Source organism: Carassius carassius, chromosome 15 (genome assembly GCF_963082965.1).
Source record: "Carassius carassius chromosome 15, fCarCar2.1, whole genome shotgun sequence".
In the NCBI taxonomy this organism is placed as follows: Eukaryota; Metazoa; Chordata; class Actinopteri; order Cypriniformes; family Cyprinidae; genus Carassius; species Carassius carassius.
In genome coordinates, this window is record NC_081769.1 from 29,824,638 (window position 1) to 29,839,290 (window position 14,653).

Sequence of the window (14,653 nt, forward strand, 5' to 3'; positions counted from 1 at the left end):
TGAAATGAATTTTGCATCCATCAGCCCGGGATACAGTCGTGTATCCACAGATACATAGAAAGAGATCAAACAGTGTCCATGTGAACTCACAGAATTGACGAACAAGCAAAATAAAGCAGGACTGATGCATCCAGCCTATATATGGATGAAGCTGCCAAAAGCTTTTTGGATAGAGCCATGACAGACTGCAGCCAGCCAATCACTCGAGAGAGGAGGGGATAAGAGCCACCAATCACAGAGGAAGCCACAGCAAACGCACAGCCCACTAACCAGCCAGGCGGGAATGTCAAAGCCTTGAGATCTCTAGCTAAGATCAGGCCCACACAGAATCTGCACATGGACAAAAACTGCAGAATTTGAGTGGCCAATAGATTTCTGCCCCTTTATTGTTTGTTTACTAAATGATTTGGCTGATCTGATTATGATTTGACTTGCAAATGAGAGTATTCTGCAGCTTCTGTGGGAAAATGTGGGAAAAAGTCCACAGATTCCATCTAGGCCTGACTGAGTGTTACTTACTGGACTGGCTGAGACTTTGAATCTTCTTTGACCCTAAAAATAAAAAATACAAAAATAAATAAGTGAACATAAGGGCAGCATGACAACAGAAATAAAAGACAACAAAAGTGGCATTTGAAAAATGACAAACAAACAAAAAATGATCATAAAAGCATGGAAAAACATTCAAACAAAGACAAATACATGTAATACACTGGACATATATGTTATCCAATAGCTATCCAATCCAATTTCAATAATTTGATTTGATATGAATATAATATGTTGTGTGTGTGTTTGTGTGTGTGTGTGTGTGTGTGTGTGTGTGTGTGTGTGTGTGTGTGTGTGTGTGTCTGTGTGTGTTACAGTAGCTTCACTGTGCAATAACATGACAATTTTTTAAGATTTAATAAGATCTTAGTCATACTAAGCATCTGCCAATAAATTCAAAACAAACAACAACAACAAAAAAACATGCAAACAGATATGAACATGATCATTTTAAACATACACAAACAGAAAACATGCAAAGGCATGGAACACTTTAATGCAAAAACTTAAGCAAATAATTGATAACAGAAAAACTGAAAAAAAGACAGGGACATTATTGTTCTGCCTCCCAAAGATACACTGTGTGAGTCATCCATAGAAATACCCATCACCGTCCACAACACACAGTCCATCAGATGAACTGTGTTGAGCTTAAGACTCAAACACATTAATACAATAAAATCTATTCTAAGGAGGGTTGAGAGGGTTGTTGTTGTTTTTTTGTTTGTTTAGTTTTTTTACCTGTCTAAGATCTGTGCATTGGTGTGAGTTGGAAAAACACCTGAAGTTAAAAATGGTTTCAATTATCTACTGAAACAGTAGTGTAAATTGGTAATACAGTGTGTCACTGCCCCCTAATGGTCAAACATTAAGGAACAGATGTCAACCTCTGCATCCGTCACAGGATAAAGTGCAGCAGTCTTAAACCCGAAATGAAATTTGAACTATACAATACATAATTTGACTTCCTTCGGTTTCAGTCACACACTAACACAGTGTCGTGGTGTGTTGTAGCACAAATTAAGCCTTCACTCATCTTGAGTGTGATGTTCTTACCAAATTATCCCTCTTTCTTAGCTGTTTCCAGACTGTTAATTTAACCTCAAATGACTGTCCTCGCTCTTCTCCTCGTCCCTCTCTGTGGTGCTCTTGAGTGGAGGTGGAGACAGAGGCTTCATTGATGTGACAGGTATAGAATGAGAGCTGACTCATCACTTTAAATTACACACCCCACATCTCACCATCAGACTCGCAGCACGCTCCTCTTAAAGCAGGCTTCCTGCTTATTTTCAACTGAACATCCATCAGTTCCATCTGTGAATATACTTTTGAACAGGCCCGTAGCCAGCTATGTTTCACTTTCCATAATCCGTGACTGACAGGAGCATCTTGGTGGCAGGGATTTAAATCTTTAACAAGACACTGACTGACACAGGCAGAGTAAAAGACTGGGGTTTTTTTTCCAGTCAGGTAGGGTACAAGTGATTTTGAGATATTATCTATTCACTATCATATTGGCGAAACTTATCTGACTAACTATTCAGTGCATACTTGTGTCCAAATCCTCTCATTATAACAAAGCTTAATGAAATCAATGAACGGGACAAAAATGTATGTGAAAATGAATGTGCATTGAAGCTAGCACACACTTTCTGAAGCACCTGCTGTAATTCTAGAGAAAACTAGCTGTGTTTGAGCAGTTTTCATAGTAGCCCATATTTAGTGATCGCATTAGGTTTTATGTGGCAGAAGGCTATGCTTCAAAGCCGGAAAAAGTTGCAGGATAATTGTTAATTTCCTCCATTAAAATGCACATGGACTACACTGAATACTCCTTGCATCTGTTGATTTCATCTAGTGTGTATTATTTGGATTTATTTAGTGGAAATCTTCAGTTTCATCAGCTCTGATAAGTAATAAACAACATGAAATGCAGCCAGCTAATGTTAACCATCTTTTAATCAAAACATAAAACATTATTTACCCCCTTTGTATCTGCAAGGCATCCTTTACACATTTTCCCTGTGTGTTAATGTAGGTATTTATGACTGTCGAATGTAATGTACTTTATTGAAGCCCGTTTCCACCACTAAATAAAAAATAAAACAATTTTATCCCACAATTCTGACTGTTTTCTCAGAACTGCTTGATGTAAACTCACAATTGTGAGTAATAAAGAGATTCTATCTTGCAATTCTGACTTTATAACTCTCAATTGCGAATTTATATCCCACAATTGCATGTTATAAAGTCAGAATTTCAAAGATATGAACTCGCAATTGTGAGATAAAAAGTCACAATTACCTTGTTTTATTTTTTATTCAGTGATGGAAACGGGCTTCCATAGTATTTTGCCCCCTGTCCCCAAACATATGATTCGACTATCAGTCAACTATCAGCAAGATTCGACAATTCTGATTCGACTATGTCAATACATAGTCGGGGACACCCCTAATTTGCTGTTTAAAACTCCTCATATGAATGTCTGCATGACACATTTAATACAGTTTACAAGAAAGTTTAGCATCTGTGGTATGAAAAAGATTGTTGCGAGATGCTAGCGAAGTGAACAAGTCTTGAGAGAGTTGAGGGTACGGGATCAAACTATTATAAGTGTTTTTGGACTTGTCTTTTCCACTTAATTTGACACTTTAGAAAGTTAATAACATTGGAAGTTGCAGTTTAGGGTCAGCCATATCTTTATCCTACTTGCAGAATAATTGTGGTTTCTTTTTTTATAGATTTTTCAGTTTTTATTTGTTTTTATTTGTTTTGCTTCCGGCTTTGCTACCGTTCGGACGTTCTAGCTTACTGCTCTGCGCTTTGCTTCTTATTTCTGTACTTTTCTCAGATTTTTCTAAGATTTCTACATCAGCAGATCAGCACAGTGCTCAAAAAACAGATTTTTTTGGCACAAACGCTAAGGCCCAATGCCAATTCTATTGTATACCCCTTCCCCTTCTTGTAATATAAAAGGAGTTAATTTCATTGACAACTTCAATCTTTTCTGGGGCCAGACAATTGTTTAAACCGGATGGCCTCCACCCAAACAAACTTGGTGCTAGAGTGTTTAAGGACAATATCTACTTTTCCCTCCATCATCCTTCAGCAGAGTGTGTCAATCCATTCAGCACACACACACCGGGTCCGAGTCATCATGTGGTTGACATATCCCACAAGGAAACTGATAACACCACGCAGCCGAAACAAACACTGCTCATGGACACTATCCCGACTGAGCCCTGCCCACAGACCTCCTCACAGACTGACTGTGATGTATCAAAACAGCTACAAGATTCAGCACCCAGGGATTACTTTCTGGAAAACAGCCAGGGAAGCCAGGACAACATATCACAGCCACCGGAAACACCAGAGACACAGCCCATCTCACCAGAGACATTATCCCTCTCTCCAGCATCTCCACTTCTGTGCTTCTCACAGAAAATGGAGGAATTGGTGTATGCTGGGACTAAACTCTCTCACTCATTTGCTGCAAGCCCGCAGATATCACAAAAAAAAACGGCAGGCCACAAAACCACCAAAGCCTGTGGTCCCTGCTCCTGCGAGAGCTCTTCGACCACTGCCACAACGCCAGGGCCCAAACCCTCTATCTGCTGAAGGTGAACCAAAAACAACTGATAGCAGCTCTCAGTGATAAGTGTCGGTTCCCCGCTATAATAACAGCAACATTCACAAATGCCTACTGAACAAGCGGGAACCCAGTGTGCCTGTAGCTTTCTCTATTTCAGTTTTATCACGTGATAGAAAGTCTAGGGCCATCTCAAGCCGAAGGGCAAACTCATCTAATCTGCGGCCTATTATGCATCAAACTAAAATTGATGTAAAGACACAAAGCACAGCCATCAAGTTAGCATCTTTAAACATTCGCTCACTAAAAAATAAATCATTTCTAATCAATGACTTTATAACCACAAACAATCTGGATTTTATGTTTCTAAACGAAACATGGCTTAAAGACAGCTGCAATGCAACAGTCCTTAATGAAGCAGCCCCTCCTAACTTCACTTACATGAGTGTCTACAGGACTGTTAGGAGAGGTGGGGGTGTAGCTGCTATATTTAAAGATGTCTATCAATGCAAGCAAGTGTCATTTGGTCAGTACTTGTCTTTTGAATATAGGGATTGTGCTGAAAGGTGCTCCACGCATTCTGTTTATTATTATTTACAGGCCTCCAAAATACTCTCCAGCCTTTGTTGAAGAGGTCACAGAAATGTTATCAATGATTTCTTCAGAGTTTGACTGTTTTGCTATTGCAGGGGATTTTAATATTCACATAGATAATTCAGAAAACAAAACTACAAAAGAAATGATAATGTTTCTTAACACTTTTGACTTGACTCAGCATGTGCATGGACCCACACACAAAGGTGGACACACTCTGGACTTAATCATCAGTAGGGGTCTAAACATTTCATCCATTGTTATTAAGGACATAGCACTATCTGATCACTTCTGTATTTTCTTTGATATTTTGATGTCTGCTACAACTGAATCTAGATCGGTCTCTGTCAGAAGAAGATGCATTAACGAGAACACAAGTTTACTATTTATGGAGGCTATATCTTTTACACCAAGCATTTCTGCAGACTCTGTTGATACTCTCCTTGATTCATTCAACTCAAAAGTTAAGAATGTTATTGATGATATTGCTCCAATAATAATCAGTAAGAAAACAAACAGACAGAAATCAGTTTGGAGAAGATCAACAGCAGTTCAGACTATGAAAAGACAATGCAGAAAAGCAGAGCGGATGTGGTGGAAGACAAAACTTGAAATTCACTATAGCATCTACAAAGACAGCCTTCATGCTTTTAATGTGAAACTAGCCACAGCTAGACAGAATTTCTTCTCAAACCTTATAAACAGTAACTTAAATAACACTCGTACTCTTTTTGCCACTGTTGAGAGATTGACAAACCCCCCAAGTCAGATTCCCAGTGAAATGCTCTCAGACAGCAAATGCAATGAGTTTGCATCCTTTTTTTCTGAGAAGATCATCAATATCAGGAAGGCGATTAGCACATCCTCAAGTAATGCAGAGGTCAGACAGATTAGGCCACAATATAAAAAAGATACTATGTCGATTTTTGAAGCAATTGATAGCAAAATTCTGGAAGACATAGTGCAGCACCTAAAATCGTCAACCTGCTATCTTGACACACTTCCCACATCTTTTTTCAAAAATGTGTTTAACTGCTTAGAAGCAGATCTTTTAGAAGTGGTGAACGCCTCACTTCTTTCTGGGACATTTCCAAACTCCTTAAAAAATGCAGTTGTTAAGCCCCTCCTGAAAAAGAGAAATCTTGATAACACCATTTTGAGCAATTTTAGACCAATATCTAATCTTCCTTTTATAGGTAAAATTATAGAAAAGGTCGTTTTTAATCAGCTGAACAAATACTTAAACTCAAATGAATACCTGGACAATTTTCAATCTGGTTTTCGACCGCATCACAGCACAGAGACAGCACTCATTAAGATAATTAAGGATATTCGCTTAAATTGTGACTCTGGCAAAATATCGGTGCTGGTATTGCTAGATCTCAGTGCTGCGTTTGACACTGTCGATCATAACATACTACTAGAGAGACTGGAAAACTGGGTCGGGCTTTCTGGGATGGTACTCAAATGGTTCAGGTCATACTTAGAAGGGAGAGGTTATTATGTGAGTCTAGGAGAGCATAAGTCTAAGTGGACGTCCATGACATGCGGAGTCCCACAAGGGTCAATTCTTGCACCGCTCTTGTTTAGCCTGTATATGCTTCCCCTAAGTCAAATAATGAGAAAGAACCAAATTGCCTATCACAGCTATGCTGATGATACCCAGATTTACCTAGCCTTATCTCCAAATGACTACAGCCCAATTGACTCCCTCTGCCAATGCATTGATGAAATTAATAGTTGGATGTGCCAGAACTTTCTTCAGTTAAACAAGGAAAAAACTGAAGTCATTGCATTTGGAAACAAAGATGAAGTGTTCAAGGTGAATGCATACCTTAACTCTAGGGGTCAAACAACTAAAAATCAAGTCAGGAATCTTGGTGTGATTCTGGAGACAGACCTTAGTTTCAATAGTCATGTCAAAGTAGTAACTAAATCAGCATACTATCATTTAAAAAACATTGCAAGAATTAGATCTTTTGTTTCCAGCCAAGACTTGGAGAAACTTGTTCATGCCTTCATCACCAGCAGGGTGGACTATTGTAATGGGCTCCTCACCGGCCTTCCCAAAAAGACCATTAGACAGCTGCAGCTCATCCAGAACGCTGCTTCTAGGATTCTGACTAGAACCAGAAAATATGAGCATATCACACCAGTCCTCAGGTCCTTACACTGGCTTCCAGTTACATTTAGGATTGCTTTTAAAGTACTTTTACTGGTATATAAGTCACTAAATGACCTAGGACCGAAATATATTGCAGATATGCTCACTGAATATAAACCTAACAGAGCACTCAGATCATTAGGATCGAGTCAGTTAGAAATACCAAGGGTTCACACAAAACAAGGGGAGTCCTCCTTTAGTTACTATGCCGCCCGCAGTTGGAATCAGCTTCCAGAAGAGATCAGATGTGCTAAAACACTGGTCACATTTAAATCTAGACTTAAAACTCATTTGTTTAGCTGTGCATTTATTGAATGAGCACTGTGCAATGTCCGAACTGATTGCAATATATATTTTCACTGTTTTTTTATTTAATTTTATGTAAAATCATTTTCTGTTTTAAATTGATTTTAAATAAGTACAGTTTTAATAATTTTAAAAGTTTTAAAATTGCTTGTTTTATTCTTGTTATTATTTTTCTTCATTACTATTTTACTTTCTTTTATGTAAAGCACTTTGAATTACCATTGTGTACGAAATGTGCTATATAAATAAACTTGCCTTGCCTTGCCTTGCCTTGCCTTTATAGCAACATCTGGCAACCCTGCATGATTGCCAGCACTAAAACTGACAGTAGAAAGTGAAAAGAAAACATCTTTTACAAACATCTACTGTACATCTCGGTCTTTTTAAAGTGTTAGTGTATATAATATGTTCTTAGTAGGGGTTATTATAGCACAATTCTTAACCCCAGCCACCCCAGACCTCACTAATTTTCAAACTCTATGGCTATGGCTGTGCTTTTGACAACAAAACATGATCAGTAATGTACTTACACAATACCTTTCAACAGTAGTGTAATAGTAGTAACTTCCTCTTTCTTAAAGTATTAAACAATATGATATGAAAACAGGACTCTTAATTAATTTATATATGAACATGCTCGCAGGTACTGATAGTTGCCATGTTGTTAAGACAGACTGGTGTTGTCTGAGGTTGTCATGTTAACCTTTACGCAGTGGAAACACTGGATTACACATTCATGCACACATTGTGACTTGTGACCATTACCAAAACATGTTACATATGAAAGCAGAAACATGACTTCAGACCAGCGTGATTATATAAAAAAAATGTGGGCAATTACTAACTGGAAATAAATATAAACTCAAATTAAATCTAAATGGTGATTTAAAAAAATGACATAAGCGCATAACAAAATTACTTATATATATGTTTTTTTTTTTTAAGAAATGCATTAGATGACCCGTTTTTCAGCTTTTTGTGTGTGTGTGTGTGTAAGCGTGAACACACTGGCCTCCCGCTGTCAGAAGAGGAAAGTCCTGTTACATAATACAGAGCTGAATCTCTGCATGGGGCATAATTACTCCACAATTACAGCTGCCAGTGTGCCGGTCTGTGCTGGTCAGTGGGGCTCGCCTGTATGCCATCACTACCACAACTTCCAGCCTGAGCATAAAGAAAAAATCTTGAGTTAATTGAAATAACTTCTCTTTCTGTGGACAGTTGTACACTTCAGATGAACTGTAGCAGGAAAACTGAACAGAGAAATGTAAAGCTTAGTAAAGTGTTTAGATTAATTATGGAGTAAAAATGCAGTTCCTTTTCAGGAACTCGAGCTGCGTCTAGCGCTTTGGGGAACGTCCCTGACGAGACCGACTCTGAATATCGTGTGCAATCAGTCCATCGGAAAGGCGTGACGTCACGGGCGGGGTGACGTAGCGACCAGGAAGCTATAAAAGCACGTACCGTGCAGCTGGCTTCAGCTTCGCGTCTGTCAGCAAGCGCTCTGTGTGTGCATGTCAAAAGTCTGTCCCGTTGGTCCTATTTATTGTTGTCTGTCCCTTAGCCATTAAAAGATCGCTAAAACAGCTCAATATGCCAAAATCAAAGCAAAAGACCAAACATATGAAGGGCGATTCCAAGCCACGTTATAGATTGTGTGTTCCTCCCTGTGCTCGCTACATTACGAGCGGGGATACACACAGTCTGTGCGTGGCTTGCCTGGGATCGAAGCACGCTGAGTCGGCTCTCGAGGGGGCCGACTGTCCGCATTGCGAGCGATTGCCAATGCGGACGCTTCGATCCCGGAGGGCTCTCTTCGAGGAGGGAGCCTTCACCAGCGTTCCTCGCGGTGCTGGCCCCGCTTCTGCCGAGGCAGAGCGGCTGCTGCACTCGTGGGGATCGCAGGTGGATCTGTCAGAAGGAATGGAGACGGGCCAGTCCTTATCTCCTTCCTCATCTGCCAGATCCGGCGCCCAAACCCTGGGTTCGGAAGCACGCTCGTCGGTTTCTTCCCCCCAGGGTGAGGGATCAACTCTTCACCTCTCTTCCTCCGAGGAGGTCGATGTGGAGTCGGTTGCTGGGGATTCGCCACCCCTGTCGCCCCAGTATGAGGAGCTGTTGGAGGTGGTTACACGAGCAGTAGATAAATTAAAAATCGAAGGCTCCGACATTGCCCACTAAACCTCTTCGAGTTACATCATCGCTAGTGGGCAAAGGTTATGTGGCAGCAGGTCAGGCTGGGGCTTGCCTTCACACTATGGCAGTCCTTCAAGCTTATCAGGCTGACCTGCTGAGAGATGTCGATGAGGGGGAGGGGATTAAGTCTGGAGATATAGAAGAACTCAGAAAGACCGCTGATCTCTCCCTCCGCGCCACTAAAGAGACCGCTCGCGCAATTGGGCGGTCTATGGCAGCCTTAGTGGCCGCGGAGAGGCATTTGTGGCTGACCCTGTCAGAGATAAAGGAAAGAGACAGGGTCTGCCTCCTGGACGCCCCGCTTCAAGCCTCGGGCCTGTTTGGCGACACAGTCAACACTGTCGTCGACAGGTTCCAGGAGGCACGCAAACAGGCGGCGGCGTTCCAGAGTATCCTCCCTCGTCGCTCTCGTGGTGCATCTGGGCGGGAGATGACCACGCCACATACCGGCTCCTCATACCGGGAAGTACAGAAACAGAGTGTCGCCGCTCGTGCTCCCCCACGTCGGGACCGAGGGCCCCAGCGACGCTCTGAGTCGGGGGCTTCTAGGGCGAAAGCCGATTTAAGATCTGTCATTGAAGCCCGGAAGTCCTCGACGAAAAGATCCTGACGCCAGGATCCAGAGGGCAGCCCCTGCTGGGGTAGAGCGCGGTCCACCTCATTATACGGTGCCCGCCTCACCTCAGTGCCCTCAGGAGGTCGGCCTGCCAACCCTGCCAGAGTTTCAGGGCGCAGCGGCCTCCAGCGAGCGCTACTCCCAGTTATTTTCGCCCGTGAGCGCAGCGGAGCTGGGATGCTCGCCGCCCCTTCGGGGGCCTCTTACACCAGAGGTCAGTCTCGAGAGACTGATTCCCTTAGTAGATTATTTAGCAGCGTGGAAGCTACTGCCAAATGTATCTCAGTGGGTCCTGCGTACAATAGAAAGAGGCTATTGCATTCAGTTCGGTCATCCACCACCGAAGTTCAACGGGGTTACACCGACTGTGGTCGGCCCCCAGCAGGCTCTGGTTATGGAACAAGAAGTGAAGACCCTATTAAGGAAGGAGGCCATCGAGGTGGTCCCTCCTCTAGACAGGGAATCCGGATTTTACAGCCGGTATTTCATAGTTCCAAAGAAGGATGGGGGGTTGCGTCCGATCCTAGACTTGCGTCTCCTGAACCGCTCAGTTATGTCACTGAAGTTCAAGATGCTCACTGTCAACCAGGTTGTAGCTCAAATCAGATCCGAGGACTGGTTTGTCACAATAGATCTCAAAGACGCATACTTCCACATATCCATCCTTCCACAACACAGGAAGTTTCTGAGGTTCGCTTTCGGGGGCAAAGCTTATCAATATCGAGTACTTCCCTTTGGCCTCGCACTCTCACCCCGCACGTTCACGAAGTGTGTAGATGCGGCTCTGGTATCCCTCCGTATGCAGGGCATCCGCATTCTAAATTATATCGACGATTGGTTGATTCTAGCTCAATCAGAGCAGATGGCGGTTCGACATCGAGATGTCGTTCTCGCACACATGGGGGAGCTGGGTTTGAGACTAAACGCCAAGAAGAGTGTACTTTCTCCAGTTCAGAGAACCACCTATCTAGGCGTAGTGTGGAATTCGACCACGATGCAGGCACGTTTGTCTCCTGCTCGGATCGAGTCGATCCTCACATCAGTCGAGAGAGTCAAAGAAGGCCAGTCACTCACTGTCAAACAATTCCAGAGATTGTTAGGGCTGATGGCAGCTGCGTCCAACGTGATACCTTTTGGCCTGCTGTACATGAGACCCCTACAGTGGTGGCTCAAGTCCAAGGGCTTTTCCCCGAGGGGAAATCCACTCCGAGTTATCAAGGTCACGCGGCGGTGCCTTCGTGCCTTAGACATGTGGAAGAAACCTTGGTTCTTGAATCAGGGCACGGTGCTGGGAGCTCCTTGTCGCCGTGTAACGCTAGCGACAGACGCGTCCCTCACCGGTTGGGGTGCGGTCATGAGTGGCCACCCTGCCCGCGGTCTGTGGAGCGATCGCCATCTGACATGGCACATCAATTGCCTAGAGATGCTAGCAGTCTATCGAGCATTGAAATATTTCCTCCCGGACCTGAGAGGTCACCATGTGTTGGTGCGCACCGACAACACATCAGTGGTCTCTTATATCAATCACCAGGGGGGTCTGCGTTCGCGCCCCTTGTACAAGCTGGCACACCAGATCCTTCTGTGGTCCCAGGGCAAGCTCCTCTCGATCAGAGCAGCGTATATTCCTGGGAGATTGAATGTGGGAGCAGACATACTGTCGAGACAGGGGCCGAGGCCCGGGGAATGGATGCTTCACCCCGAGGTGGTGAAGCAGATATGGAGAGTATTTGGTACAGCTCAGGTGGACCTCTTTGCGACTCAGGAGACATCGCAATGTCCCCTCTGGTTCTCTCTAGTTCATCCAGCTCCTCTGGGACTGGACGCTATGGTACAGACCTGGCCGAGGCTTCGTCTGTACGCTTTTCCCCCTATCGCTCTGCTCCCGGGAGTTCTGGCGAGAGTACGCCGGGACGGGGCCCGTCTACTACTAGTAGCCCCGTTCTGGCCGGGCCGAGTATGGTTCTCAGATCTAGTCTCGCTCCTCGACGGCTCTCCGTGGGAGATACCGATCAGGACAGACCTACTCTCACAGGCGCAGGGCACGATAATTCACCCTCGCCCGGAGTTGTGGAGGCTGTGGGTGTGGCCCCTGAGGGGGCACAGCTGTTAGCAGCCGGTCTCTCAACCGAGGTTGTTGAGACCCTACTCCAATCCAGAGCTCCCTCTACGAGGAAACTGTACGCCCTGAAGTGGAAGCTCTTCACTTCATGGTGCAGAGACCGCCAGCTTGACCCAGCAGACTGCCCAGTTGGTACAGTTCTGGAGTTTTTACAAGCCAGGCTCTCTGCGGGGTTATCCCACTCCACCTTAAAGGTTTACGTGGCGGCCATAGCTGCTTTCCACGTCCCTTTCAATGGTCAGTCAGTGGGTAGACACCCCCTAGTTACACGTTTCCTCCGCGGTGCGCTGAGGCTGAGACCTCCAGTACGGTCCCGTGTCCCCCCCTGGGATTTGGTTGTGGTTCTAGAGGCTCTTTGTAAAGCTCCATTCGAGCCAATTCAAGACATCTCGGACAGACATCTAACAATTAAAACTGCCCTGTTACTGGCAATCACCTCTCTAAAGAGAGTTGGAGATCTCCAGGCCCTCTCGGTGGCCCCTACTTACCTAGACTTTGCCCCTGGTATGGCCAAAGCATTCTTACACCCTCGAGCGGGTTATGTTCCGAAGGTTCCCTCTGTCACACCACAACCTATCGTACTGCAGGCCTTCTGTCCTCCTCCCTTTCGGGAGCACGACCAAGAGAAGCTAAACTGTATGTGTCCAGTGCGAGCACTGGACGCATACGTCCACAGAGCTGCCCTGTGGAGAAAATCCGACCAATTGCTTGTTTGCTATGGTCCTTCTAACAAGGGTTCTCCTGCCACCAAGCAGACCCTTAGTCGTTGGATAGTCGAGGCTATCAACGTCTCCTATGAGTCCTCTGGTCTTCCCCCTCCTTTGGGGGCCAAGGCTCACTCTACTCGGGGTATGGCGGCCTCCAAGGCCTTCTCAGCAGGTGTGTCCCTCTTGGACATCTGCAACGCTGCGGGGTGGTCCACGCCCTCCACATTTGTCCGATTTTACAATCTTGACATGCGAGCCACGCCGGGCTCTTCTGTTCTCTCGTCTTAGCTGTGCTCTTCGGATACACACTAGGCAGGGATTTGGAAGTCTGGCAGCGTTGGCACATCGTTCCCCAAAGCGCTAGACGCAGCTCGAGTTCCTGAAAAGGAACGCCTCAAGGTTACGTATGTAACCCTAGTTCCTTGAAGGAACGAGACGCTGCGTCGCAGAGCCATACTCCCGGCACCCCTGCCGGCGCTTGCTTCCCTACTCGAAGCTGAAGCCAGCTGCACGGTACGTGCTTTTATAGCTTCCTGGTCGCTACGTCACCCCGCCCGTGACGTCACGCCTTTCCGATGGACTGATTGCACACGATATTCAGAGTCGGTCTCGTCAGGGACGTTCCCCAAAGCGCTAGACGCAGCGTCTCGTTCCTTCAAGGAACTAGGGTTACATACGTAACCTTGAGGCGTTTTTAATGAATAAAGTCTTGGTTGTGAAATGCTGTAGGCTGTTGTGTGTCTCGAGACCGATTGCGTCATGCCACCTGAGTATCTTTTTGAATGTGATGTGAGCGTGTTAATGGAGCAGAATCATTTTCAGCGATTAAAACCTTATGTTTTACTCTCTTCTTCACATAATGATGCTTCAGAAGACTTGGAATGCAACACGACTTTTTTTGTATGTTACAAACAAGTCGTATGTTACATGTTTTACACTGCTTTTTTTATGGTCAGTTTTTGCAATAAATACCTGTGATTGTACTGTTTTTACCTGGTACATGTTTTATATTGTTTAGAATTGGGTAGGTTTAAGGAAGGGATGGGGTTAGGTGCTCCAATGAAAGTATAAATGTATAAAATTATTACTAATTTTATTTTATTTTTTTTACAAATGCATGCAAACCCTTCAATAAAGACAAACAACTAAAAATAATGGAGGACAATGCACATCGAAAAGTGACGCTAAAAGGATCCAATGTTCATCAAAAAAGGTGCTAAATGGGTACTTTGGAAGTCAAAAAGCAACCCCAAGGGTCCTGACCAAGCATCATTATGTGACCTATTGAAAAAAAAATGTTGTACATGTTGTATAAGCATAAGATTAAAGATATTCACACGGAATTGTGTGAATGAGTGTGTGACAGGTGGAGGGACAGTGTGAGACCAGTTCATTTCATGAATGTGGAAATCTGTGTGTGTGTGTGTGTGTGTGTGTGTGTGTGTGTGTGTGTGTGTGTGTGTGTGTGTGTGTGTGTGTGTGTGTGTGTGTGTGTGTGTGTGTGTGTGTGTGTGTGTGTGGCAACAGGTGGCAGAATCACTGCAGGAGCAGAAATGGTGTAATCTCGTGCCAGAAAAAGCCAGGTCAACACGACCTCCACTGAACCATCTGAGACCACAGAGTGCCACTGAATTAACACACACTTGATTAAACCACAGTACACAAGTTGCATTAAGAGCCAAAGTGTGCGTGTGAGTGTGAGAACCGGCTGACTTCCAAAACCTAGTGCGTCATCTTGCAGCCTACTTCATATATAGGCAGATGCCAGAAATGTAGCACCCTTAATGAAACTGAATCTCATAAGTGGAGAATT

General features: G+C 44.3%; 1 protein-coding gene across 1 annotated transcript in view; it reads right to left on the reverse strand.

Annotated features, from left to right (window-relative positions):
- The window catches only part of LOC132157950 (regulating synaptic membrane exocytosis protein 2-like), a 47,447-nt gene that overhangs the window by 15,801 nt on the left and 16,993 nt on the right, over positions 1-14,653 (reverse strand). The window contains exon 3 of the mRNA XM_059567193.1: positions 520-552. Within this exon, the coding sequence (XP_059423176.1) occupies positions 520-552 (33 nt within the window). The remainder of the gene's footprint in view (positions 1-519; positions 553-14,653) is intronic.